Raw genomic sequence first — 26078 nt, forward strand, 5'->3', positions numbered from 1 at the left:
TTTTACTAATGAGGGATATAGAAATCATTGCTGCCACGTTTGTATCGAGGGTCTCCTGTGTGAAAGGTGACGTGAAGTTAAATTTGACCCGTTAACTTCAAACTAACTATAAATAAACGCCTAGGTATTTTATAGAATCCTAATGCTACATAGAAGTAAGGGTAAAATGAAATCGATTAATCTTGGGAAAAACACTGCATGAAACAAACTTGACAATTTTATATATTTCTCTTCTTTTGCGCCGTTTTTATGATAGATATAATATACACAATGAAAATAATCGAAATACTATCCAACTTAAAAGAGTGGGGAGAATAGGTCAGTCTATATGAAGATATACATTTATCCACTGCAATTGCCCTACAGAAACAGTGAAAGCGAAAGAGAGGCTATCAAAACACCACGAGCCAGGGAAATGGATTTGGAGAGGTGAATTTCAATTTGTTTTCACCCCAGTAGTATCGGACAGAAAGGGTTCCTAAATCTACAAGCTTTGGTATTCATCAATTTTTGAAGTTTTAGAGCTTTACGTAATTTCCTACGAATAACTAATTTACCTCCAGAAGTGAGTTCGGAACTCAATTAATTCAAATGAATTTTAAACCATCATTAACTATTCAACCATATTGTTCGTTAATTTTGCGTCAACGTCGTATTCGACATAATAATCAGAATTTTGTTTATTCAAAATTTGTCATGGAATACCTAGCCTACAGACAACCACATCGATGCTATGAAAGAAATTTATCTAGGTCAGAATTCATGCATAACAGACATACAACTACATCATACTAACGTGGAATTTCCCTAAATAAATAAGTATTATCTGATTTTTTACCAACCGGTGCATCTTTTTATGTATATTTGAAGCAACATATTAATTGATGCTAAGCGTTATGCATGTAAGCATTCTGATATTCGTTATAGATAAAAATCACCCCAAAATGTCACATCGATACATCTACCCGTGCGATAACACTACTTTTTACTTGCATAAATTTGCTTACCCATATGATAACACTAAAATGATTTTACTTGCATGTATTTGCTTAAAATATTTGATTCCTCAATTCCCTAAGCAATATTTCATAAAATTCATAGGCATTATGTTTAGAATTTAAGTTTGACACTAGGATAATATTGGGACGTGGAAGTCCGTTGCAGGTAAGGCGTTGGACTGCTGACCGGAGAGCACAGTTTCAATTGCCGGGCACGTTTCTTGGCGCCTCAACTTCAACCGAGCTGTGTGATTTTTCTAGTACCAGAAATTTCTGGAGCGGTATACACCATAAAATATGTATTTAGAAATTCTTTCTCGGGTTTTCGTTTTATGTAGCTATGCAATAATTTCAGAGCGTAAAATTTGTTCATCTTGACCGGTATTTAAACCCGGATTCAAGTCTAGGCAAAGATTTTTACACTCTGAAATTGTTGCATTTTTAAGCACATTCAGCGAGTGACTCCGTTAAAACGTTACTGTCGCGGTATCTCTCGCAGTTCCTTGGAATTTTTAAAGGTAAAACACCCTTAGTGTTTTAAGTTAGTTTAAATCTCGTGGACTGTGACGCATCGCGCACGACTACGGATTCCTATGGCATTGTATGCACAGTGTTTCGTCCCCACACCTTGTTCTTTTAAAGCCCCTAAATTCTCAGAGTGTAAGAGGACACCTCGATAGCTTAACTGGCTTAAGCACGCGGCCAGACATCGAGGGAGCTGGATTCGAATTCCGTTCAAGGAGGTTTCGTTTAATGTAGTTATGCAATAATTTCAGAGTGTAAAATTCGTTCTTCATGACCGGTATTTAAACCCGGATTCAAGTCTAAGCAAAGATTATTACACTCTAAAATGCTGCATTGTTATGAAAAGCGGATGACTCCGTGAAAAGGTTCATCATATCTCCCGAAGTTTCTTGCAATTTGTTCTATGCCGGCTTCTGAGGAAACTGCATTCCGTCAAGAAAAGCAGAAACTGAAAGAAATGTTTCCCGCCAGTTTTTATTTGGTTTGGCATTAATTATTGGTATATAGGGTCATGAAGGTGAAAGGAGGGCGTTTCCCAATATTTTATATTTTTAAAGTAATTAAGTCAAGAATCCAATCTCGTCGGCCATTTGTTTAAAAATTTCATGCCTCAATCTGTCGAAAAATTTCATCTCTGCCATCACTCGAGAGAGCATTCCATTGCAAAGCAAGTTAATTTGTATTGCGTTCATATTCATATGATTTATTGGCTCAAGTTACCTTGAAAGTAATCTATATTAATTTTCTGCTCAATCTTTTGTAATAATAATCCTCAGAATTTAATTAAGCCTACATTTTACAAGCATTCATGGCCAGGTTTATCTTGCCTTTGTTTTACATATTATAAACAAGCAAAGGCTAAGAATAATCAAGGCATCCAAGTTGTTGAAAATTAACAAAAATTTGTAAACAGTCTTAAAGGGTCTCTAAAAAAATTACGCATTGATTAATTTTCAACTGAGCACGTTTCTTTGGTCTCCATATATACTGTCCAAACAATTTAATTAATAATAATTTTATGTTGTTGGTCTAGGCCTAATAATGAGGTATTTCCCATGGTTTATATGCAACACTCTTTTAATTGGGTTAATTCATAACAAATTATAGTTGATGTATCACGACTAATGTTCCAGTATCATATTTATAAAGATAACTGATTAATAATTTGACGAAAACTACTGACAAACTTAATAAAGATAAATATATAATAAAGATAAATATAAATATATATACTCCGAGGCTCGTTGAGGACACTTTATGAATATATATATATATATATATATATATATATATATATATATAATAATGGGCTGACACAGCATTACACAAATAGAAAAGAATAGACACATAAAAGAACACTTACACGGTAAATTGTTCGAGCTTTCGGCCCTCTCAGGGGCCTTCTTCAAGAGAGACTGAAAATATGCTATGGATCAGGAGAGGGGAAAGAGTTATGGGCGGGAGGGGAGGTGTAGAGGGGAGGTGTGGAGGGAATGCTGGGGGGGAAATTAAATATGGCGGTTAAGGGTGGTAATTTTAAAGGAACGGAAGGATAGAATGTAGGCGGATGTTTTTCCCTCAGCATCCTAGAATCCCTACCTGATTCAGCTACCAACATAGAGGTGAGAACTCGTGAATCCGCCTGATCTAAGGTTTAACATATAATTATTTGCTTTAATAACTGGAAAGGTTAACAATAATTTTGGGGATCTAATAATGAACAGACCACTTTAACTTTAAATCAAATCAATAATGAAACCTTAAGAGGGTCGAGCATCACTTTGTGGAAGTTTGTATATCCATCAAATGAAAGAGAGAACGCGTATTTAGATTCCTCGGAATTTAGATTAAATTTTCCTCAGAATTTAAAATCTGGGGAAAAAAACGTTCCCTCTCTCATTTAATGGACATTAATAAATCTCAAACGCATTAGAATCATTTCATTTGGTTTCATTTTTTTCATTTCATATTTCATACATTTTACAAGCATACATACCACCCAAAAATCATGTTCTCTTACTTAATGTCCCCAACTAGCCGAACATTCTCCTTTTTATTACCTCATCGTAAACCCCACTAGCCCTCAAGTTCTTCTACACGCAATTTTTCTTCCTTATTCAAATAACATCTAGCAATCTCCTTATACCTATTACCATTTGAAAAGTCTTCGTCATTAGTTCCCTCCATCCAGTTTATTTTCTTCATTCTTCGCTATACCTGCATTTCTACAGTCAACCAACTACCCTTAGCGTCTTGCCTTAAATAATACATTTGGATCCATGGCACTATGTTCCATATATAGTTTCACATATATTCTGCACGTTGTTCTTATTCGAAGGACACGGTCAATAAAAGCCTGATTTCAGGTTAGGAAAGGAAGCTTTTACCAACTAATTTCTTTCCTATCGGTAATGTGCTGGCGTTCATCTTTCCTCTTGTCACACTCACACATTCTTTTTCATGACCTAATTTTCTTGAATATAATATTCCTTGATTTATAAATATTTTCCATTGCATTCACCAATGACTTTCTCGATGAATCTCCACCTCTGAAAATATTTTACTTTTCGGTGATATATGCATTTGGTAATTGTTCACTCATCTATTCTCTCTTGTTGAACAAATTAGCATAGCATGCTTAGTTTATACTTGCATGGTATCCATGAATGGGAACCGTTTTCTAGAAAAACGCTCTAATTTTTCACTATCTCTACATTTTAATTATTAATTAAATTAAATTAACTACTCCATTACCACTGCATTTACTTCAAATTCAGGTTTAACTCAGCATATCTGTTTCACGATCATAATATAATGTAAAGATGGGTATACTTTCATGCAATTATCTTTTTTTCTACCTTCGAAAATAATTTATTTTTTCAACCCTATAATAATCTATCTGCTTGAATTTGAACAATTCTCAATCTCTGTGCATCAACCAATCTTTCAACCTATGCTGGATCTTTTTCAAAATAATCTGCCAAGGTATACGAAATCGTCCATTTTTTCAGCTATTTCGCTGTTTAAACTAATAATCCAAATATCCTTCCCATTATAATCAACATCCGTTACTAATTTAGTTTTTGATTTATTTAGGCTTTCTTTTGTTTATAAGGTCCCTGTATATATTGAAGTGCAAATATTAACAATCCCTGGCATCCCAACTAACTTATCCAAGCATAACTCTCACTAACACCTCACTAAAAATCTTGCATAATATAATAGTATTGCCCATTCTAGTGTCTCAACATGGCTATCATGAGCGAAATTAAATTTGTGGCCCAGTAGACCTGATATACTCTCGCTATCCTACTAATTGGGAAGAGGAATCGAAACTGATCAATTGAAATATTCTTGCATGATTCCTTCCTTCACGCATTATAGAAAAAATTCCCATGGGCTATGTATTGCACAAAAATTGCTTGTAATTCTGCGGGGATAATATTTATTCCGACTGGTTTGTTTGCTTTCAATTCCATTGGTGCTTTTCCGACCCTGCTCTCAACTACTCTTCCTGGACCACAGCTACCCTCATCTATGACGAATTCCCTTTCTGCCTCTTCTACCTCTAAGGCTAGCTGGCGTAGTCACTTACCTTTGAGATCTTCTGCGAATTATTTCCAACTTTTCTAAATTTATTTCGGCCTCCAATGATAATCATCCCTTCTTTCTCGTTGACATATTTTATTTTTGATACACATAATTCCTGAAAATTATGGTCCTACATACCTTCTTACGTAACGCTTCAAATTTTCGCCGTCTCTGAAATTCCTACGCTGCCTCCATCTGCTCTTCTCACTCTGCTTCTTTGGCCAAATCGATTTCTTAACCAATTTTTCGATGTATTCCTATGTAAATTTTTCCCAATATACCTGTATTCTCACAGATATATATTAATGAATACTTCTTTTCCTTTAATCCCCATTTCATATTCATTATTGCACATATGTTCTCTCCGGTCACTTTTCATTATTTTGAATTTTAAACTGTATCCCATATCTATTCTAACCGTGAGAAAGCGAACAAAACGATAGTTTATTCGTGTATAAACATTTTGAATACTTAGTTCACCATACATTCCTGTGGAGGCATGTTTAACAACTTTTGGAATCAATTGAATAAATTTAGAGATATATAAGCTCAAAGGTAACCATGAGCTTAGCTCTGCGGCGCATAATATTCATACAAATGTAAAAAGTAGAAGTTCTGATCCCAGCACCACCATGATTTTGAAGCAAGTTGTAATAACCAGAAAATTACATCGATTGAGTTTACTGAGGCGTGAAATGATGAATTCAAACCTAAGACACTTCCGTCAGTGCCTACTCCATCATAAGTGCCACCGCTAACTGACGCTTCACGCATATATGATATAGGTAATTGATTTCCCAATGAAGTGTTATTCGTGAATTTTTATAGAATAAATGGCATATTGCATTGATAAAGACTGAGTCCTATAAATGGCTTAAATCGTTTACTTTAGATATTGAGACTCGTGGATTATCAACAAAAAAATCGATTATCAGCAATTAAGGTAACCGAAAGGGAAAGTACGAAGTCTCAATTGAGGAAAACTATCGGTGGTGAAGTATTATTGAATACTACGAGAGCAATATTTTAATTGTCATCTTGATTTAAATATTTTCTCTAGCAAAGAATAGTAGTTTTTATATCATTCTGTGTTTCCATTAGTTTTGATTGAAAGGTAACAGCAGCATAAACGGAAAAATTGGCAAAGTGCGAACACATTAAAATGCATACCGTAAATTGTTACTTAATTCTTTAAATTAGTTATTATTCTGAAAATATATTTAAATGATATTAGATGAAATTCCCATATACAATGAAATTATTCGTCGAATAATTTCTCCAGTAATTATCCTCATTCTTTTATCCCTTCCTTTAAATCCTCTGTGTGATTTTGTTCATCGCACGCTAAAGCAAAGAGTGCTTTTTGTACGTACACTTCTATAAAAAATTCTCATGACCGTGTGAAACACGCTATACATATTTATGTTATCGTTGAATCTCCCTAATTTGCATTCAAAACTCGAAGACTTTTATAACTTACGGGAGGTTCCACGGGTTTTTCAAATCGACCATATATCTCATACTTCGTGGGCTCGTAGGTGAGAGATTGCTCGCCGCAACTTCGTTCCGTACTTGCGCACCCGCCTTCAGAATTCTGCCTGCGTCCGCACGAAGTCATACACGAACGAGAGAGCAAGAATAAACGGAGGGGAGTAATTCAACGACTCCCGAGAATGCAAGAGTGGAATCGAATTAGCGCATTGTAGGCCTCGCCTTGGCTTCCATCAATTCGAGAGGAAAAGGGAAGGTTTAGGGAATTGAAAGAGAGAGATAGGGTGCTGTTTGGGAGAGGGAGGTGGAGGAGAGGAGTTGGAGAGTCCCTTGAAGACGACTCTCCGTTGAGAAGTGGGAAAGACAGGAAGAATAAGGAGTGAGCGGCATGGAGGAGTGCTGGTTCCCCTCTAAAGGAAGATAGGGGATGGGGGAGTCGGGAGGCCAGACGGGACTTGGTGCGGGGACTCTGAATGAGGAAGGGAGAGAAAAGGAATTTAAGTTCTTCGGCAAAGTAGAGGGAAGAGGATGCGGCGGTCGAGGTGAGGGATGGGACGGAGAAAGGGGGGAAGCAGAGAAAGGAGGGAATGGCGGGGGCATTAATTGCCGGGGCGGGTTGAAAAAGCGCGTTTGATGGTAAGACGAAGCATTTTTTTCTGTGTAGAGGAAAAAATTAATATTTTTTGGGGTGAAATGCAATTGAAGTTGTTCGACTTGGTTAAAAACAGAAAAATCAGCAGAAATATTTGTTAAAAATGGTTCATGCAATTTATTGTTAAGAATGTTCGAACGTATTTAAATATTATGTGCCTAAAAGGAATACATTTGGTTTTCCTTTTGATTTGCTTCCATTTTGAGAGGAAGCGAATTTATAGACTTAATATATATTAAATAAATAATCTTTTTAGCTGTTATTTTAATCATGTGTATCATGATAAATTGTGAATATGGATTATTTCTATTGCTATGGAATAAAATATGAGCTTTTACAGCTGGAGTGGTCTCTAGGACCCAGCGGGCGACGGGCTCTTCCCACCGGGTTCTTTCCTCCAAGTTTATTTTGAAATCAAATCGGTTTCCTTTATACTCCGAATAAAATTTCAGTAACTTGAGTATTTCATTATAAATTGAATTATCAGGAAGAAAAAATAGCCAAATTCAACCTTTACAAACAATATTGGCAGGAGCAAGAAGGTAGTTTAAGATCAATCAATCTTTCTTTAGTTTTTCTTTTATTTTAGTGCGTCCAAACAACTCGTATATTTCGCCTTTACTTTAAATCATTCTACAACTTTGGTTCAAAAGTGACGCGTGCTTTTCATACCTACCAACTGAGTAAAAAGATGATTCAATTATCTACATTAAATACAGCATGAGACGCAGGTAGTGGGTAACGTAAAATATCTAAGGACGATAGAAGTTAGTCTTCAATGACAAGGCCTTTAAAGATTATATCGCTAAACCTGCGGAAGAAAATAAATGGATTGAATGTAATTGAAACACCAAGAGAGATGTGAATGAGGATTTTTAATTCATCTGCAAACCTCTGAATAAGATTTAGGAAAGGATTATTCACGAATCAAGATAATTTTTTATAGACTAGCCGATGTGGTATTTCAATTGTTCCGAACATCAGTTTCAATATTAATTCACGAAATTCAACGAAAAATAACGACGGATATCAAGAATAATCAACTTCTGTACTACCAAAGACTGGCTATAGAGTACTAATTGAATACTTAGTAATGGGTTCGCTATAGAGCACTTGGAGCGTTAGGTGAAAACATTTTACTCGGGTAAAAATGTTGACATTAAGATTTACTAACCACAACCTGGGTGTATTTCCCAGAGAATGCTCTAAGTTGCTCCCCGTTTTTGAGGCAGAGCGGAGTAAATTAAATCCGTTTAAAATTATGTAAAGTGCACCAAACAGAGCTAGGATTTAATCTCCCACCACCGTTTGTGCTGGAAATATGATTGGCTCTCTAATCTAAGCTCACGTGGTCGTAGACCAAATATAATCCCAAAGTCTCAAGAATCAAATCATATGCGGAGGATATTTAATTGCCTTTCTCCCGTGAATAGCGCGTATGCGATGCGGCGAAGTGGGTAATTGGTGTGAAGTGGTTTTGTGCGCGGGAATATTTAAGCACGGGTGAGAAGTGTGCCACGGAGCATGAGAGAAGGTTGAGGAGCAGCGAGGTGGAGAGGGTGGAGATGAAAAGAAGATCTTGGATGGAGACGAGGGATCCGGGAAGAGGACGCGCCTGAGGAATGCCAGGGAACTCTAGGGAGCGAGAGGAGGAGGTCGGCGGCGGCAGGGGTGTGGGGTACGCGGTGGGGGTGGGAATGGTGAGGGGGAGGAGGCCGTAATTGAGTGGGGTGTGGTGGAACGGAAGGATTTTCCTCCCGGAGGCGGATTGGGAGAGCGGTGGGTGGTGGGCAGAGGAATGGAAGGGGAGAAGCGGAGAGCGGCTTTAAGCCCGGGAAAGATGGAGAAGAATAAGGCTCGATATTTCTTCTCCCGCCGGATGCCCGGTTAAAACTGTCCTCTCGGGGGGATTCTCCGTCTTCCTCCCATTCTCTCTTCTCTCTCTCTCCCTCTCCGTGGAGTGGTAGCGTTTCCCCCTGTCGAGAGGGTGAGGGGAGAGAGGAAGACGAGGGGTGGAGGTGCGAAAGTAGAGAGAGAGTGGGTGAGGAGTGCGACAGAAAACGGGGAGACGGAGGAACGGAGTCGGGTGTGAGATATTGCACGGACTGGAGGAGGTGTTACAGAGGGCGTGGCACGGCGTACTCACGGAATGAATGAGGGCATAAGGAGGCGATGACTTAATGAGCTGTGCCCTAGGTGAATAGATTTTCTGAAAGGATGAAAAGTAGAGATAGCAGAGTCGTAAATCGCAGATGTAAAACAGTCGGACTACCAGGGTGAGTGTGTATCCTTTTAGATTTTAAGGAGAATTGAGATAAATCTTGACCTTTCTTGTTTACATATGCTACATGACCAATAAGAAGGCAATCATACATATTGGGGTTCCCATTGCTGAAAACTTACTCTAAAGGATGATGTGACTCTTGGCTTTTTGCACCCCGCGGTACCTAAAGTGATTATTAAATATTGCAGCTCAAGAAATTTTCTGTTGTTGGATATAGATGTAACCAATTATTGTTTCTTACTCTATTTTAAAATTTTGATCAATTAAAATAAAAAAATTATTTGTTAGTTCTCAAAAAATTGGAGTTTGGTACATTTAATTAATGAAGATTAATAAAAAACATATTACTTTCTGGAGTCAATTTTTATAGAAGTGCTACTCAACATATAGTCGATGTGAACGATTTGTAAAAATTAACTGCTAAAAGTCTCTAATCCTCGCTCTTTTTATTCCTGAATATATCTTCCAGCTCTAGTATAAGTAATGATTTAACTTCATAAAACTAAACAATTTATACTCATAGAAATGGTATTAATTATTTATCATTTATTAATTTTGTCGGAGTATGAAAATTTTCGTTTTACCATAAATTATTTTGTAGGGAAATGTACATTATGCTTTCACATTTCTTCCGTTGCTCGGAAGTGGAAACGGCCAGAGTTTGAACATATTCAGCACAAATGCTCAATTAAAAAAGGCCAAGATTTTTTTTATTCGTCAGATGGAGCGTGAGATCCATTTGTGATTAATAACGATATTGTAGCTTACCTCGAGAGTGAAGCTTAGCCCTCTTTCATAATCCCTTACCGCAGTATGAATTTAAAATAAAATAACCGCTCCGAGTTGACAGAAACCTCACCAGGCAATGTTTGAAAAATGGGTATCAATTGAAAAGGATTTAAAAGTAATTTCACGCAATGATTCTGAATAGGACATCGGTGTATCACCTAAGGGTGTAATATTAATTAATAATGAGTTATCAATGGCTATTAATATTGATAATCCATTGACATTTATTAATAGGAATCAAAATTTTAATTATCACTATGATAGAGGTATGCATTTCTTTACAGAGTCAATTGAAGCATTTGAAAGTGAGAACACATAGAATGGCATTACCAAGTATATGAACTTTATCAGTAAACTTTGGGAAATACTTAAGATTAACTAGATATCAAAAGCATAGAATATATTTAAAAAGGCGACGAAAAGGTCATGCTCCCAATATTATCCTGTAGAAAAATTTTAACAGTGAATAATGAAGAAACTCGATAAGAAATGTAGCTGCGACCAACCAATCTTCGGATTTTGTTTATTGGTAATGATGAAGAGAATGAATGGATGTTACCCCAAAATAGGATTTATCAAGAGCAGGACAAACAAAATACAAATTTCCTCTCTAACACAAACACAGAATATTGCAATTAATAAGAATCAAATGCTGGAATTCAAAGGAAAGGACAGCAGATCGTGGCCCCGAACACAATGCGGTTGAACATTTCAACGCTGAAATCATAAAAAGAAAACATGAAAATAAAAAAAGTGCAGACGTTTCAACTGAAGAAGCTCATAACAAGTTTTCACAAAAGGCACAGCATCGTCTAAAGGAAGGGTGAGAGAAGAAAGGACTGATAGAGTCATGCAAAAGTGGGGTGGCTGGGAAAATCGAAAATTCTGGGGAAAGGTAGTCGGGTGCGTTACCAAAGAAGGACGAAAGAGAGTATGTGGATGGTATGCTTCAAGGGGGAGAATGATTGAGACGTAGAAAGGGTTAAAAAGTGAACCAGAAGACAGGAAGGATTGAGAAGGGAGGAATGGATCAAAATGGCGTAAGAAACCTCAGAGAATTATCGGTATATTTTGTAAAACCAAGAGTAAATATATTATGCGTGAATTATGTATATATTTATTTCGTACTAAATTCTCTTTCTATGATAATTCCATGCATGTACATGTTAATAAACATATTTTTTTCTTAAATACATGTGTGAATATCTAAATGACATGTATACCACAGTTATCAACCCAAAGGATGGTTTAATTAATGAGGTCATCCAAAAGTAAACCAATAGGTGTGAATAATCAGGGATGCTAAAGGGTCGAGTTGATTTACCTGTGTCGCCTGTGGTTTTCCAAGAAAATCACCTAGCTTGGGTGAAGCTGTGGTTTCCCAGCAGCTTTTATCAGCTCTTTAACCACTTCAATAACATATATGTGTGTGCATATATATATATATATATATATATATATATATATATATATATATATATATATATATATATATATAATGGGCTGACACAACATAACACAAATAGAAAAGAATATACACATATAAAAGAACACTTACACGGTAAATTGTTCGAGCTTTCGGCCCTCTCAGGGGCCTTCTTCAAGAGAGACTGAAAATATGCTATGGATCAGGAGAGGGGAAAGAGTTATGGGCGGGAGGGGAGGTGTGGAGGGGAGGTGTGGAGGGAATGCTGGGAGGGAAATTAAATATGGCGGTTAAGGGTGGGAATTTTAAAGGAACGGAAGGATAGAATGTAGGCGGATTCACGAGTTTCACCCTCAACACACGAAACGCTCGATTCCTAACTCTCTCTCTATCCGCGGACACCGAATTTGCAACACCACAGCCACTCTCAACAAATACCTTGCCAATCTACACCTTGCACTCCTCAAACGCGGTTACCCAGAAAAGTTGCTACGAAATAAAATCCACCGTTCCACCCGACCACACACACCACACAATAACAAGCCCACATCTGACGCAGGACTCAACCTTTGCACCACCTATTACCCCGGATCACACAGACTGAAAACCCTCCTTAAAGAACTGTTTCCAATTTTACATGACAATGACGCGACCTCATCCTTACTACCCCAATGCCCATCTATCGCATACAGACGACCCGCCAATCTCAAAAACCTTCTGAGATCCACCAACCCTTTGGCGCCCCCCCGTGACAAATTTCCCAATATTTCCCCAACTTGCAACCGCCCCCGATGTAAAACCTGTCCTCTTATTATGCCTACTCCCCTCTCCCTACATCCCCTCATAGCCCCCACACCTCGTTCCCACGCTAATTGCCTCTCAAAAAATTTTATTTATCTTTTATCATGCAAACACTGCACTTCCTTCTACATAGGTGAATGCATTACCCCCTTATCCATCCGAATGAATAATCACCGGTACTCCTGTAATTCTGCCTCACTCTCATCTCTTCCTATCCCTTCACACGCCAATTCCCACAACCTTTCATTCGACCAGTGTTTTTCCCTCAGCATCCTAGAATCCCTACCTGATTCAGCTACCAACATAGAGGTGAGAACTCGTGAATCCGCCTATATTCTATCCTTCCGTTCCTTTAAAATTCCCACCCTTAACCGCCATATTTAATTTCCCTCCCAGCATTCCCTCCACACCTCCCCTCCCGCCCATAACTCTTTCCCCTCTCCTGATCCATAGCATATTTTCAGTCTCTCTTGAAGAAGGCCCCTGAGAGGGCCGAAAGCTCGAACAATTTACCGTGTAAGTGTTCTTTTATATGTGTCTATTCTTTTCTATTTGTGTTATGTTGTGTCAGCCCATTATTGTGCCGCTCGTATGAGTTTTTCCGGACAATCGTTATATATATATATATATATATATATATATATATATATATATATATATATACATATATATATGTATATACATATATATATGTATATACATATATATATATATATATATATATATATATATACATATATATATATATATATATATACATATATATATGTATATACATATACATATATATATGTATATACATATATATATATATATATATATATATATATATATATATGTGCACACACCTTATATTTTTTTGTATTTTTTTTGGCATAGGCTCGACCTTAGTTTGATTCTGTCCTCCCTTTGATCTCCGTGCGTCAGTTCGCTAATTTTCTTGAGTGTTTATTTTGCATTTATCCTTCTAAGTGAGTTCCACGATATCACTAACCTTCATTTTTTTCTCCCATCGCACTTGGCCTCTTTGTAATGGAACTGAGAGCGCTGAGGGAGGGAGGATCGTGGGTCAGGGGGGCGGAATAGGATATGGGAGAGGAGAGGGGTAGGAAAGAATTTGGGTTGGAAAGCAAACACAAGGAGTGAAGAATAAAATCCCCGTGATTAAAAAAATAATAATAAGAGCTGAATAAAATCAGCTCCTTTTGAATTTTTAATTCCCCATGCAAATCACAAGATGCTTCACTCTGTAGATATGAGATTCCGTCGTAGAAGGTATAAAGTGAGGAGAAGGAAATGATAGGTTTTCTTTAAAATAACATTGAAGATCTAATTTTTCTCTGACAGGAATGTCACGGCTTAAAAGAACGGCAAAATGTTTGTCAAGTTCCGGAAACTTTAAGGGAACTGAAGGAGTTATCTTTAGTCTTGAATTCCTATGATAATTATCAAATTACGAATTATAATTTAGCCAAATTCCGCAAATTGTCTTTTCTAATTATGAGTGATACTGGAGAATATTTATTTGTCAGTGGAAACATTTATTTTCCTTAGAAATGAGAGAAACAAGTCTAAACGTCCAAGCGCTTAATAATAGCAGATTTTGGGGGTGTATTAAATTATGGCTGTTTTCAACAAATTAAAACCTTTTGAAAAAAATTTAAAAGGATCTAATATCTGGATATTATTTGCAATAATTCTAGCATAAAATTTCGGCGGTGAGTCTACAATAAAACTTGTTCGTGACATTAATTAAAGTTTTACGTATTGTGTAACATAGAGCCCATAACTTAAAAATAAACTTAAATATTAAATTACAATTAATATAACCATTGCTCCTCTTAGATATATAAAATATCTGTTATTTTAACAAAGATATTAGGAGGTTTTTCCTAGAAAAACCTTCAGTGCTCATTAGAAAGGGTTGATATATCATTACTTTATAACAGTGAGTCGTAACTAGATCTATTCATTTTCGCCAAGAATATCTATTATTTATCATCAGAACATTCCTTGAGATCATATAAAATTCAATAGAAGAAATAGGATTTTTAATGTAAAGTTGAACCATTGAAACCTTCTAGACTGGTGAAGTTATCAACGCACTTTGCTTAAGTAAATAATTTGAGTGACTCCATTCGTATTTATGTTGAATGACATGATGTCATGAATGTGGCCAGGGGAATAGCAGTATTAAGTATATTGTTTCAAGTGGTGATTTCATTTGAAAATATTACCTTGGTAGAAACCTAGCTTGGTTGAAAAAATATTTATCAAATTGAAATTTTAATATTTTCACATTTACTTTCGAAGAGAAAATTCCAAAAGCGTAATTTCAATTACAGCAATACGAGAGTTATCTTATGCATAATTAAGCATATTGACTTGAAAAATATCTAGCTTTTTAAATTACAAACCTGTGATAGTGGCATAGTATATTTTCATTTTATACCACGAGTAATTGATTAGTTTTCCACTTATTTAACTAAAATAATGCATTTAAGTCTTTCAAAGCAGTCATTGTAGAGCATACTTTATTTGTGGCTTATACTGGGGCAATATATGTTCTGAATGAACACATCATATTTGAAAGGGAATATTTATACTTCAATGCGCGCCTAAGGACATATTTTTTGCAGGACTTTTTTTACTAAGGCTTTATTTTAAAACCTTTTGAGCCTTTCATTTTAATTTTTGAATCGGTGGCTACATTTTTTCCCACTTAAGAAGTTTATTCTCACAAATTAACTTTGAAAATAAGACAAGGAAATACGTTTTCGGGGGTACGATTTGGCAGCCTGGTCATCCACTTTTAAAAATACCCTCGAATTTTCGAAATATTTATGTACAGTAAATGCTTGAAATATTTTCTAACAATACTTCTTTAAGGTTCCTATATTTCTGATGCGGTCTCATTGCAGAAATCAATACGGTAGCAACCTTTTGGAGTTTCTTTAACAGCACATGCCAGGGATTCAAGATTATTTCCCTGAAAATATTAGTGAAGTGGTTTCCTCAAAAAGCGCCCTGATATATATATATATATATATATATATATATATATATATATATATATATATATATATATATATATATATATTAAATATATATATATATATATATATATATTAATGCCTGTTATTGTGGGTTCCTTGACATGAATTTGAACGAAACCAAGTTAAAGTATATACCATCCCTCATGAGCGTTCCTAAGCAAAAATCTATCCGAACATAAGCATATAATATAATATAAAAGAACCATCGGTATATGTTAGACAGCTAAAAGGAGCCACATAAATTACGATTCATAAAGCACAGTACATTAAAATCATCAGGCAGTATAAATAATGTCGTCAAACCATTTTGAGTGCCATTTTGATGCATATAACTGAAAATTAACTTTAAAAGCGAAAAGCTGCCGACATATATTGCGAAAATGTTTCCCGCGTGAGTCACGTAAGCAAAAATCATGGGGAAGTCGGCTAAAACGTCATCTGCTGCCTACGCTCATCCATCAACAGTACTTTTTGAAACACACCGAGATCCGTTGCCATGAACAACTCCCTTGATTGGTCAAAATTAGGTGTCCCAAAGATACTTTTCTCGTCAATTTTGTAAGTTACCCCTGATATCCTAAGCATAACGTCACCTTAAAGGATTTCTGTTTGTAAAGGATAAACATTACTAAATTTGAGTCTATTAGGCTATTAGACATAAATATTGTGATGAAATCATTAAAATAGATTTAAAATATAAACTAGGTAGAACTAACTCGCTTTAGATGATTGTTATATGAATTCATGTTGGGATTGACGAAGCAATGCAAAGAGAATAGTATGCCATATTTCCCTCTAATGTTCCCCAATTACTATGAGAGTGAAAAAGTGAAAATACGCCATGAATACCATACCCTTTTTTTATGATACACGTCTCCTTCAGCCTTCTATGTGTCCGGATCACAATCTTTTAGGGCTTGTTATATCGACCTAAAAGATGTAGGTCCACTAACTGCTGGATATACACACACATATATATATATTTATACATATATATATATATATATATATATATATATATATATATATATATATATACATACCTTTTACCCAAGGCTGGCAGTTAGCTCTCTTTGAATTTAATTTTACCTACAATGAAATAATGTTTCATTTTCCATGTCTATTAATCACCGATTTATTTTAATTTCTGATTCTTCTCCTGGATAATTACATTCTGACGTCGAGGGCATTTTAATCATTAGGTGACTTTTTGTGTGTACAATATTTTAAAACTTTATTTGCTATATATCTTTTTATTGTTAAAATTGTGAGTGTAAGGTAAAAATATTGTTTTTAAAATAGGTTAAGATAAAAAGAACTAGCTTTAATATTCCGGTGGTCTCAGACAACTTAATCTAGGTATGAGGAGTGCCCGATGGGAAGATAAGAAGAGACGGGGATACTGGATGGGGGGGGTTATTAAACAGGGGGGCATAGGTAATCGGTAATTGGTCGTTGAGAAGGCAAATGAAGAATGTTTAACCTGGAGGGTGGGCATATATTCTTAAGATTATTTTAGCCAATTCCAATTTTATGGAAGAGGACACAAAAGCCCGTAATGTGTTAGTCTTCTTTGGGAACTAGTCGTTGAACAAATATCTTTAACATTTTGTTGATTAGCTTTCATGAGAATGCTCTGTTTACGGGCACACATAACTCAAGGACACCTCTGATTTACTGATGGTTACTCTTTGCTGGCTTATGTATATTCATAATTTAAAGCCGCCGCAGTATCCATGAACGCTTAAAATTAACATGTCTCTAACTACATGAATGAATTTATTACGCTTAAACATTTATCAATCATCATGTAGAAATATTCAATTCAAATCAATAAACGGAAGAATATGCAACACATTCTGCATCAATTGACTGCTAACTCTTCCACCGGTAGATCCCATGAGGAGGGACCGGAAGGAGAAGGAATGCGGCTTCCGACGACCCGACCCCGAAGGCCGCGGGCCTCGACCCAACAGCCGCCCTGCGCCTCCGCCCTGCCGTTCCCACCACCCCCTCCTCACCCCTCGGTACTTCTCCGCTGGGATGGCGGGAGAAGGGACGCCGGGCAAGTGAGCGGGGCACAATACCACGAGGACTGCCACGATCTACCGTCCTCCCTAGCACCACCCTGGCAAACCCCGACTTGCCGATCACCGGGCCACCGGCCTCCCGACACGCTAGTCTTCCCAGCTGCCCGCCTCGACGCGACTACCCGGAGTTCCGGACCCCAATCTCGTGAGAACCGCGACGAAGACGAACGCCAGGCGGCGTCGCGGCGCCTCTATCCGGTCGAGCACATCACCCCCTCGGAGGAATGCCACCAGCGTCACAGCGCCCACCAAGATCCCCCAGAACCCCCATTCCCGTGTCCTACCCACCGAGAAAAGGAGGCGAGGTTGTGCCACTGTGCGTCCTCGGCGTCGAAGGGTGAGGCGGAGGAGAATACCGGCGGCGGCGGGAACGACTGTTCAAAGAATTCCCGCCGCAGCGACGCTTCGCCTTGGACTTCTCTCGAAGTCCGCGGGTGGCAGCACGGTCGGATCACCGCCTTCCTGCTACTCCTTTTCGCTACGTCCTCCACGTGGCGCCAGTGCGCCGCGCTCTGCCCACCGCGCTGTCAATGCGATGACCTCGCCCTCTCCGCGACGTGCAGCGACGCCGCTCTCGAAGTTATCCCCATACAGCTGAACCCAGAGGTAAGGGGTCTGAAGTGTCACTGGGAGAGTGCGCATTTATTCCATCTTCCCTTTTTATTCATGATGCCACCAGGGCTGGTACAGGATGCTGGAGAACGCCAAGGCGGCGGCTTATCCGTTTCAATGGGTGTTCCTACGAAGGTGGTAGATGTGACCTATCTAATCCAATATACTGAATGCAGTAACTATAATGGCAGCTGTCACCTTTTATGAAAATGTCGCATGAAATTTAAATATCAGATAGAACAAATTATGCCAAAATCAGTAAATGTTCCCCTCAAATTACAGGGCTATCATAATCCTTATCCGCATTCCTGCCATGTCCATTTTGTATTAAGTTTTTCGCACTGGCATCTACAGCTAGTAATTAATAATAATAACACTTGTTAACAATGCTCTGATGTATAACACACACACATTTATATATATATATATATTTATATATATATATATATATATATATATAATATCTTATCCTCAGCTCTATATTAATGTTTGCCTGATTTCTATGATAAATAGTGAATACGATTGTTCGACAAAAAAGTAGTGTTTCATTTAATGACGCAATCGTTATATATTTTAGCATTTATTCCCTAAAAATAATTCTTTGGAAATCAATATGATGAATGCTATTTTATGAGCACTTCATTTCAGTATTAAAATACTGTTTTCTTCATACCGGTATATAAGACTTAGGTAGGATAACATTTCATTAAAGGTCAATAATTCTCACCCAACATTTTTATAGTATCATGTATTTACGTTTTATTTACAGGTAGGCATTAATGCAATGGTAATGTAATTAAATTGTTTCGAGAAATATGAGAAATGTATGTCGCTGATAAAAACTGCTTTTAAGGGGTCTTTCATTGAGCTGTTCAAGTTTCAAGTACGAGTCGTATTCTGATCAAAAAGATATTATAGAAATGCTTTGTTCTTCAGGAGTTTGATGATACGCACTTAAAATCTCTCAAAAATGGAGTGAATTGAATTATATGCAAAAGTAAAAAATGCTTCTTTCCAAGTACGCAAAAAATTTATTTTCACGTGTTCAGGAAGGGAGTCGAGCCCAAACTCCAGTGGCCAATAAAAATATGCAAAAATAAGGGAGAAACTGCTTGAAATATTATTGAGCACACTGGATTGCTCAAAGATATTTTATCTTTGTGGCTGATCCCTAGATCTCTGTGTTTAAAGGCTGTAAAATGTTAGCAGATTTTTTGTGATATTTATGAATAACTTTTATCTTTTTTGAAATGGTAGTTCTCCTAATTTAGGTAAAAATATGTTAGGTAAAATTTTGAAAAAGTGTGTTACTTAGTTATACTATATCAATGAATTTGTCTATAATCTTTAATTTGTTCCAAATATATTTTCTTTTAATTTTATGTGGTTTAATGATTAATACTCCCTTTTGTCTATTTCTATATTTGCAAATAGGTCGAAAGCATCAGTCTACATGGGAATCGCATTTCAGCCGTTGACCAATCATTAGGATTCTACGCTCGTCTACGGCACCTAGATCTATCGTCTAACCGACTTCGTTCTTTGGGTGAGAGAAACTTCCAACTTCAGGGCTCCTTGGCTGCACTTAACGTCAGTGGCAATCATATAGGAGCGGTCTCAAGACATGCCTTCGCTGGCATCGGCCTCTCCGAGTCGCTAAGGGTGTTGGACATGGCCAGGAACAGGCTGGGTACCTTTCCATTGGCTTGCATAGCTGGACTCAAATCCTTACAAGAACTACATTTAGGTCATAACCAGCTCACTTCTGTTGGGGACGGAGATAGTGGGGGAGAAATACACCTTCATGCGCTGGAAGTACTGGATTTAACTGGGAACCGACTGCAAGAAGTTCCCACTCGTTTTCTATCCCATTTGATCGGTCTCAGGGTTCTTCTGTTGGCGAGGAATGAACTCTCCGGCCTTCCTGACGGTTCTCTACCCACCCCAGGGCTCCACACGCTCTCTTTTGCCGGAAATGTAAATTTGGGCTCAAGCGGAATGGAGGACACTGCCTTATCTTCCACATCCGGGACATTGAGTTACTTGGACCTTAGCGATTGCGGGCTCACTTCAGTCCCCATCAAGGCTCTATCATTTTTGGCCCCCGCTCTCACCGATTTGGACCTGAGTGGTAACCCCATCGGAGAATTTCCGGAGGGGTCCTTCTCACCGCTGCGTTCCCTTAGAAGGGTTCATCTTTCTCGTCTCTCACTCCTCTCCACGGTTCATCCGGCCACGTTCGCTTCCTTGCCTACCTCCTCCTCCTTGTCGTCCTCGCCCCAGGCCGTGACGGCTATGTGCCCTCCCCAACTGGAGCACATCTCGATGGAGTGGAACCCGGGGCTGCAGAGACTCCCCGATGGCTTGCTCACCTCGTGCACCCGGCTGACGACTTTGGCCCTTAGGGGAGCTGCTCTGGAGGGACTGGACGCCACTGTGCTCCCTGCACCCCCAGTTAGGCTCAGGAGTCTCTCCCTAGCTGGGAACCCCTTGCGGTGCAACTGTTCCTTGATGTGGCTCTCGGCTCTCGCAAACGCGACGGTCGGCTCTCAGCCGTTCTTGGATGGGGCAAGGTGCGCTGAGCCTCCACGGCTGGCTGGGAGGCTGCTATCTCGTCTCCCGGAGGCCGAGCTGAGGTGCGAGCCGAGTTGGGAGACGGTGCTGGCGATAGCGATGGCTTCTGTGACGTTCCTCCTGCTGGTGGCTTTCGCCATCCTATTCGGCAGGCGGTGCGCGAGACACCACAAGTGTTGCGGCTCACTGGAAACGCCGACGCCCACCCCTACGGCCCCGCCGCCTCCACCTCCCCGGAGGCACTTTCCCCCTTTCAACCCATCTCAGCACCAAAACGGATCTTCCCACAGAAAGGACATGGAGTTTGGTGTTTGGGGAGGCAAGGGCCCGCTTGGAGGCGGCAGGGACGACTCAATAGCCGCAAACGAGTACACAGACTTGATTGGGGTGGGAGTGGGGAGGATGGTGATCCCGGCGGGATATAGGGGTCCGACGGGTGTATATGTCTGAGATGGCGAGAGGCTACCCAGGATCAGGGATCACGCGTTTGCAGTGTGACGCCCGCGATCGTGGGGGCCTCTAGTAAGAGAAACATAAAGAGAACGATGGACGTTGATAGCGTGAGAGCAGGAGACGTTCTTGAGAGAAATATGGACGTGAATAATACAGTTTGTAATTTGCCCTGGTTTGTATTGCACGGGTATAACAATCGACATATTTCGTCATCGTGCTTAATAAAACAAGTGAATGAAAGAACAAGGATATGAATACCTTCTATAGAGGGAATTTTCATGTGAAATTAATTCAGTGTACTAAAAAAAAGACCTAATGCATTCGTAAAATTGAAGCAAAACCATATAGACTCAAACTTAAAAACTGCCCTACAACTTCTTTTTACATGGTCCTAAAATCCCTTCGTTGTTCATGCATCTTAAGCAATGAGTGAAGTCTCGACGAGTGAGGAGGTTAACGTCGTAGGCAAAATGGTGTTTAATAGATTCTATATCCATTACCACTCTCCTACCGGTAGAAAAATTACGGTGTGTCAATTTTGTGTGATTTTTATTCTTTTTGAAACTAACAGCGATAATCATAGTTAGAACTCTCTTTTTCTCTCTATAATCATATTTTTAGAATCTGCTAGCCATTTATACATTATAATGGATTAGCTTCCTTTAGTTATTTTAACTACTTTTTTTGGTTTTAACTAAGCCTATTATTCAACCTATGGATTCACTCCGTATTCTAATTTCACTTACGTTTTCTGGGTTGATTTATATTTAATATTAAGTAGAATTCTTTCGTTCTTACTAACAATATTTTTCCTGGTAATAAAACAGTTGAGAATTTTCTACCATAAAATTAATTTGGTCCATTAACCATTATTCTTACCTGAAGGGTATATATTTCTAATTTTTAATGTAGACATGTCTAAATAGAGTGATACCTACTCCGCAAAATTGCTTAATCGCTTCTGATTCATCGCTATCACTTGATCTTGTCAATCTTTAATGGCGGGGTATCAAACTCGATAAACTCATGAAAATATACACACCATGAAAATGCATATATAATTATCAATATTGATGTGTTATATGTCATGAAATATATAAATACTATCTATCATTTTTTTAAATATTTTACAGTTCGTGACTTTGCACTAAAAGTTTACAGAACCATAATCAGAATAATAATTTTTACCAAAAATAACTATGGAATAAACTAATGTGATAATTCTTGCATTGGTAAGACTGCTTCCGGAATTTTAAAAACGATCCTTGTTTAAAGGCTGTCGTTAGTAATAAGATGCTAATACAAAATTAAGTACAGTTTTGAGCCAAAAATCAAGAAGATGTCTGATTTTTGTAGACGTGCTCAGCGGGCGAAACCGCTTATTGTGCCTAACAGTGTTATATGTAGAATCTCCTTTTGGCACTGAGAAGGAAGTGTGTGATCTGTGAAAAAACGTGTAACAAATTGAAAAACTAAGCTGAAGCTTGACGACAACATTTCTCAAGCGGGATATAAAAAAGAATCAGTTTTCCTTAACTTGTCAACGTTGATGGAAATATTTAAACCTCAGGCTTGTATCTACATGGGCATTCATGTGCGATAATATTTAATCAGTTTCAGCAAGGCACCTCGTAAAACGTCCATATACTTTATTGAATTATTATAGAGTATTACTCGAGTTAGATGTTTTTACTCCAAAAAAAGGTTTGGATGAAAAATGATATGATTTTTTAAATGATCATGCCCATTCATGTTCTACCCAATGGACAAAGGTTTTTTGTAAACAACCTCATAGCAAGAACTGTGGTCAAAAATTAAAAAAAGTGATTACATGCCATGATAAAAGTTCATGAACTTCCTCTCACGTGTGAGAAGATGAAATTTTGTAAATACAAAGTAATTTTGAAGGTAATTGGGAGACTGATTTAAAACATTTTTGCTAATATGCTATGGGAATGAATGTATGCAATCTTACAAAGTGTGAATTGAACTGCAATACTATGATAAAGACTAAAATTAGCTACCTATATTGGACTGTAAATATTAAACCGGTGAAAGGGTGTAGAGTATTTGTATTGTAAATTAATGAACAAATTATTTGGTTCGCGTCTTCCGTTTTCACATGTGCAATCGCCAAGAAGTGAGGCAATATCGATGACCAATTCCTTTGATTAAAGTAAATAAAGACTTTATTTGCTAAAGTGTACTTTTATAATTATTTATGTTCCTTTGTCTCCATAATTAGTAAAACATTTTAAAATGCTACTTTGAGTGGATACACCTCGTACCGCCATTAATAGTGAAAAAAATTGTAAAAGCCAACCAAATTAAAAAGGATACAATTTTGGTGCTTTATCAAACCGTACTTCAATTTAATGTACAACGGAAACTTCACAAACTTCATAGTTGTAGATGCCACCATGAATAAAGGTAAATGCCGCTTTATTACTTTGCTCCGCAATTAACTGGTTCCATCAAAATATTTCTCGTAAGTGCAGTTAAAAAAATAAAGTGTTATGTGTGTATGTATACTGTATAATAATAATTATTATCATTGGTTTGTATTGGATTTCGATGGACAAAAGCAACACAATGGTTAACGATAACTACCTCTCCCACAAAACACGCCCAGATATCTTGCAGTGCATTAAATCCCTCATCATACTTTCTACGTCTATACATTATTTCAAATATTCCTATTCTTCTATATATATATATATATATATATATATATATATATATATATATATATATATATATATTGTATTAAATAAAGAGGTAGGAAGAAGCGTAGTCAAGATAGAGCAGGTAACGGATAGAATACTACTAGTAGAGAAAAAAGCAGAACCGACGAGCTTGGTTATTATTCAGGTATACATGCCACCGAGTAACCATAAGGAAGAAGAGGTAGATACGATATACGATCAGTTAGAGGACACTTAATGCGTGTGTTCCTGCAGGGAAACATTTGATAGTGATGGGGGACTGGAATGCGACGGTAGGCGAAGGAAGAGATGGTGACGAGGTCGGGGACTACGGTTTAGGCACGAGGAACGACCGCGGGGAGAAAGCAGTTGAGTTCTGCAGGAGACAGGGGCTAGTCATCACCAACACTTGGTTTAGACACCACAAAAGACGCAGGTATACATGAAAAATGCCAGGTGACTCAGAAAGGTATCAGCTAGATTATATCCTGATTAGACACAGGTTTAGGAACAGTATGATAAATTCGCACAGCTTCCCGGGAGCGGATGCGGACTCTGACCACAATTTAGTTGTTATGAAATGAAGCGTCCGTTTCAAAAAGATAAGGCAGGGGAGGCGAGTTAGAAAATGGAATGTTGAAGCATTAAATGGTTTGAAAAGGAAGGAATACAAACAGGCGGTAGAGGAAATCATGGAGGATATAAAGAGATAAGTACCAACGAACAATGGGAAAGGATCAAGAAAGGCTTGTCTAAAGCCGCAAAAGACTCTATTGGAACCGTTAACGCTAAAAGGACTAGGAAACCATGGATCACGGATGAGATGATTACAAAGATGGATGAGCGGCGAAAATGGAAGAATGTATGTACAGAATTAGGCAAAAGGAAGTACAAAGAATTAAACAATTAATTGAGGCGGGCCACAAATAAAGCAAAAGAAGCATGGTGGAAGACGCAGTTCGAGGATATGGAATGTCTACAGAGGAAGGGTGAAATCGGTGCGCTGTACAGCAAAGTTAAATCGTTATCGGGAAGTAAGAAAGGAGGATCTATGCTAACAGTTAGAGATAAGGCGGGTAAGGTAATAGTTGACGCAGGAAATATCCAAGAGAGATGGAAGGAATATATAGAAGAACTGTATAGTAAAGAGCTTAGACCGACAAAGTTAGACATAGAAAAGGAACATGGCATAGAGGAAGATAGCTTAGGTCCAGGCATACTAGACAATGAGATAGAAAGGGCATTAAGGGAAATGAAGCTAAATAAGGCCATGGGGGTGGATAACATTCCCGTGGAACTTTTAAAATGCTTGGGAAAATGTGGGAGGAAGAGGCTATATGGGCTGATCCGTAGTATTTATGAGGAAGGAATCTGGCCGGAAGACTGTGTGAGATCAGTTTTAGTTCCTATTCCGAAAAAGGTAAAGGCTACATCATGTTAGGACAATAGGACAATTAGTTTGATATCCCACGCAGCTAAAGTAGTTCTTAGGATCATAAACAAAAGGATAGAGAGTAGGGCAAATGATTAATTAGGAGATGATCAGTTTGGGTTTAGGAAGGGGAGAGGTACGCGTGATGCCATTGCAGTAATGAGATTACTAATCGAGAGGAATAGAGAACACAACCAGGAGGTATTTGCCTGTTTCGTAGATTTTGAAAAAGCGTTTGATAGAGTGAATTGGGGAAAACTAATGAGTTTTCTGCAGAAAATAGAAATAGATTGGAGGGAAAGGAGGCTAATCCGCAACCAGTACATGTCTCAGACTGCTCAGGTACGAGTGGGGAACGGGGAGTCCGGTTGGGCAGTGCTAGGAAGAGGTGTAAGGCAGGGTTGCCCATTATCACCGTTGCTGTTCAACCTTTATGCAGAGGACATGATTAAAGAGGCATGGGAAGAACTGGAGGTAGGAATGAAAGTGGGCGGGGATTCCATAAAATCAGTTAGGTTTGCTGATGACCAAGCTTTAGTTTGTCAGTCAGCCAAGGGGCTGCAAGCATTGCTGATTGAATTGGAAATTCAGTGCGACAG

The 26078-nt window shown here is 38.0% G+C and overlaps 1 protein-coding gene across 2 annotated transcripts in view; it reads left to right on the top strand.

Annotated features, from left to right (window-relative positions):
- Positions 1–23493, top strand: part of LOC139687950 (leucine-rich repeat neuronal protein 1-like) — a 778766-nt gene extending 755273 nt beyond the window's left edge. For both annotated transcript variants that reach the window (XM_071585318.1, XM_071585319.1), the window contains 2 exons: positions 17508–18309; positions 19750–23493. In XM_071585318.1, the coding sequence (XP_071441419.1) occupies positions 17539–18309; positions 19750–21339 (2361 nt within the window). In that variant the 5' untranslated portion in view covers positions 17508–17538 and the 3' untranslated portion in view covers positions 21340–23493. The remainder of the gene's footprint in view (positions 1–17507; positions 18310–19749) is intronic.
- The last annotated feature ends 2585 nt before the right edge of the window (positions 23494–26078 follow it).

The sequence above is a fragment of the Hetaerina americana genome, unplaced genomic scaffold (assembly GCF_022747635.1).
Source record: "Hetaerina americana unplaced genomic scaffold, ioHetAmer1.1.p SCAF_2, whole genome shotgun sequence".
Classification (NCBI taxonomy): Eukaryota; Metazoa; Arthropoda; class Insecta; order Odonata; family Calopterygidae; genus Hetaerina; species Hetaerina americana.